Consider the following 3009-nt stretch of genomic DNA (forward strand, 5'->3'; position numbering starts at 1 on the left):
GGACTCACTCCAACAGCTCCAGGTCCCTCTTACATTGTTACCCTCGGAGCTGGATGCAGTATGTCCTTGTTTCCCACACGTCCCCGCTGCCCTGGGTCAGCTGAAACCCAGTGATAACTCACAGCACTTTTTCCCTTTGGCAAAGTCCTTGTTTGCAACTGTTACCAAACCTGTGTGCGGGAGCGAGCGCTTGATAGGAAAGGTAACACAGTTCTCATCCTGAAAGATGGAGTTTGCTTTCACCAGGCAGCTGCACTGGGGTGCTTGTGTTGGTTGCCTTGTCCGGGCACTGCTGAGGATGTGCTTTGGCTGGTTTTATTTGGGTTTTCCCCACTTATTTGGTGGCTTAAGCAGCATTGAGAGAGTGCTGCCACAGCCAGGGCCATTTGATAGGGGTGTGTTGCACATCGCATTCGCTTCAGGATCAGTTTACACCATGGAAGGGTGGGAATTACACTTGGTGTGCAGGTTTATGTAGCCCTGCCGGGGACAAGACCCATGTATGTGGTCAGTGAGTAACGAACAGAGCTTCCTGCCCTTGGGAATTCCCACATGGCACTCGCACAGACCCAGTGGACAATAGCTGCTCTGGGCACTTGCTCATCAGTGTGGAGGCTGGATCCCCTAAAGCCAGTGGATTTTCAGCTGGATTCAAGTTAGCCATGAGCAGCCTTTTGAGCCTTTTTTTGGGAATCTCACATGCTGCTTCCTGCAAGTGAGGACCCTTTGACTCCAGCGACTGCACCTCGGAGCAATATTTTGGGCTGTTCGTGTCTTCCCTGTTCCTGTGTGGTTTCCTCTTTGAGTGCAAGTGCAGGGGGAAGCACTGTGAATAACCACTGAATATTTCTGTGTCTAAAGTGTCCTTTGCAGATGGGGTGTGTGGAATCCACTGGGACCTTTATGCTGACTGTTAATTCTTGTCTTTTAGCTCAGGGTCATGGTGCCAAAGGGGACAACATCTACGAGTTTGAGATCGAGTTCCTAGAACCAGTTGAGCCTAAAGTAGGTATTTTTTACTTTTCTAACTTGCGAAGAAAAAGCGATTTTTGAAAAACTTGAAAATGTGTAAGGTTCCTGGTGACTTTGTGACTGCTGCAAACTAAAAGCCAGTTGTGGCAGTCCCTTGTCCCCGTGCTCAGCCACCACCCTGCCTGAATGCAAATCACTTCGCTGGAGCTCATGCTCACATAGCTCGGCTTTGATAGAAACAGAGCTTTATGTGTATCACTTGTTAAACAGCAGTTACAGATCTTTTAAAGGATTTAAAGCAGCAAAATAAGGGGGAATACATTGTCTGGTGCAACCTTGACTGGAGAGCAGGGGAACACTGTGCTGCAAAGTGTCACTGTGATGTTTCATGGCTTCTTTTGCAGCCTGACAAAAGAAAGTCATGAGAGCTCTTGCTTCTGGCTCGTGCAGATTTCTGAGATTGCCAGTACAGATATGTTGTGGCTTCTGCTGTAAAAATCTTACTTCCTGTGGTGGTTTGATAGGAGAATTCCTGTTGTAGTCTGATAGGAAATTCCAGTTGTAGTCTGATAGGAGAGAGCTTGGCTGGAGAAGCAGCCCCTCCACGTTACTCACAGTTGGCTGTAAAGTCTGCCTTTACCTCTCAAAGTTGTTAGGGGCACAGGGAAACTCTGGGCTCTGCTCCCAGGATTTGTACTGCTTATTCCTGGCTGACTGCTGGGGATAGCTGCAGTCAGAGTGGGAGCCACTGTTCACCTTTGCTGCTTCAGCAAGGGAGGAGACTGCTGGAGGGTGAATTCTAGGGTCTGTCAGCAGGGAAGTGTTTTGTGTGGCTCCTACCAGGTGCTGAGTGCCCGACAGTGCACATCTGGTTCCAGAATCTGGTTACCAGTTTGTCATCAGGTCTGTAAAGCAGCAGCTGCCTGGTCCACAGTGTGGGGAGAGGTGCCCACCACTGCCTGTGCTTGTCCTTGGTGCTGGCAAACACGGGCTGTGCTGTGAGCCAGGCCTGGAAGGCAAGTCCTTGCCTCTGCAGAGCAGCCTCCTTCCAAAAGTCTACTCACTCTGTGTCACTGTGGAGGGACTGGAGGAGAACAGACTTTGTAACTACACAGATGGCCAGGACCAGGAAGCATTGCACTCTAGGGTCTCCTCCTTCAACTCTGATGTGCACCATGAGTGCCTCTGGCTGGCGCCAGACTGGCCACCAGTGAGAGCTGGAGCCTCTGACAGGCAAGGACCAGGTGTTACCAGCTGTAAATTACAGCTGCAGCCTTCAGATGTCCTGGGAGCATCCAGACAGCCTTGACAGAGCAGTGCTCGTGTGACGTGATCAGTTAACGCAGCTCACAGCTATTCTGCACCAGTTTCTGTTGGTTTCAGAGACAATCCCATGCAGAGCACCCTGGTGCAGGCTCAAGGTGTTGAGGGATGCGATGGGGGCACCCAAGGTGACAATGTGGTGGGCTGTAAGGACAGAGAGGCTCTGGGCTGCCATTACACAGATGTCATACAGGGTCCCTTCTGCCGGACACGTACCTGTGGCTGATGGCACTGTTATTTCTACCGCTGGCTAGAGGAGGTGGGTGGCTCACAGTACTGAATGCAAGAAGGTCTAAAGCCAAGGTCATGACTTCTGCAGAGGAAGGACAGCACTAGGGTCTGTGCTAGCTCTTTGTGGTGGGATGCAGTGGTGCTGTGTGGCATGGGCAGGCTTTCAAGCTGCTTATCAAGTCCTATATCCATCAGAGTTGCCATCTTTAACTGGGCTGCCCTTTGCTTCCATGCCTTGGGCAGCAGAGAGATGCTTGTGCTGCAGCAGTCCATGGCATTCATGTTTCCTTGATAAGGAGAGCTTGGGTATCAACTCAGTTTGTTTCCTAGGACTTTTGCTGATGTATGCTCCCATGTCTGCCCTCAGCCTGTATGCAGGGTGACTCAAAGGCAGCTGAACATCACTGTGCAGAAGAAAGAGAGTAACTGGTGGGAGAGGCTCACCAAGCAGGAGAAGCGCCCGGCCTTTCTGGGTCCTGGCCT

The 3009-nt window shown here is 51.0% G+C and overlaps 1 protein-coding gene across 1 annotated transcript in view; it reads left to right on the plus strand.

Annotated features, from left to right (window-relative positions):
* Window positions 1-931: 931 nt before the first annotated feature.
* PTPLAD1 (protein tyrosine phosphatase-like A domain containing 1) overlaps window positions 932-3009 on the plus strand; it is a gene marked incomplete at its 5' end in the record, with an annotated part of 7748 nt that continues 5670 nt past the window's right edge. The window contains 2 exons of the mRNA XM_010017284.1: window positions 932-1005; window positions 2894-3009. The exon at window positions 2894-3009 is cut by the window's right edge and continues 70 nt beyond it. Coding sequence (XP_010015586.1) covers window positions 932-1005; window positions 2894-3009 — 190 coding nt within the window. The remainder of the gene's footprint in view (window positions 1006-2893) is intronic.

Source organism: Nestor notabilis, unplaced genomic scaffold, assembly GCF_000696875.1.
Source record: "Nestor notabilis isolate BGI_N333 unplaced genomic scaffold, ASM69687v1 scaffold27340, whole genome shotgun sequence".
Lineage (NCBI taxonomy): Eukaryota > Metazoa > Chordata > Aves > Psittaciformes > Psittacidae > Nestor > Nestor notabilis.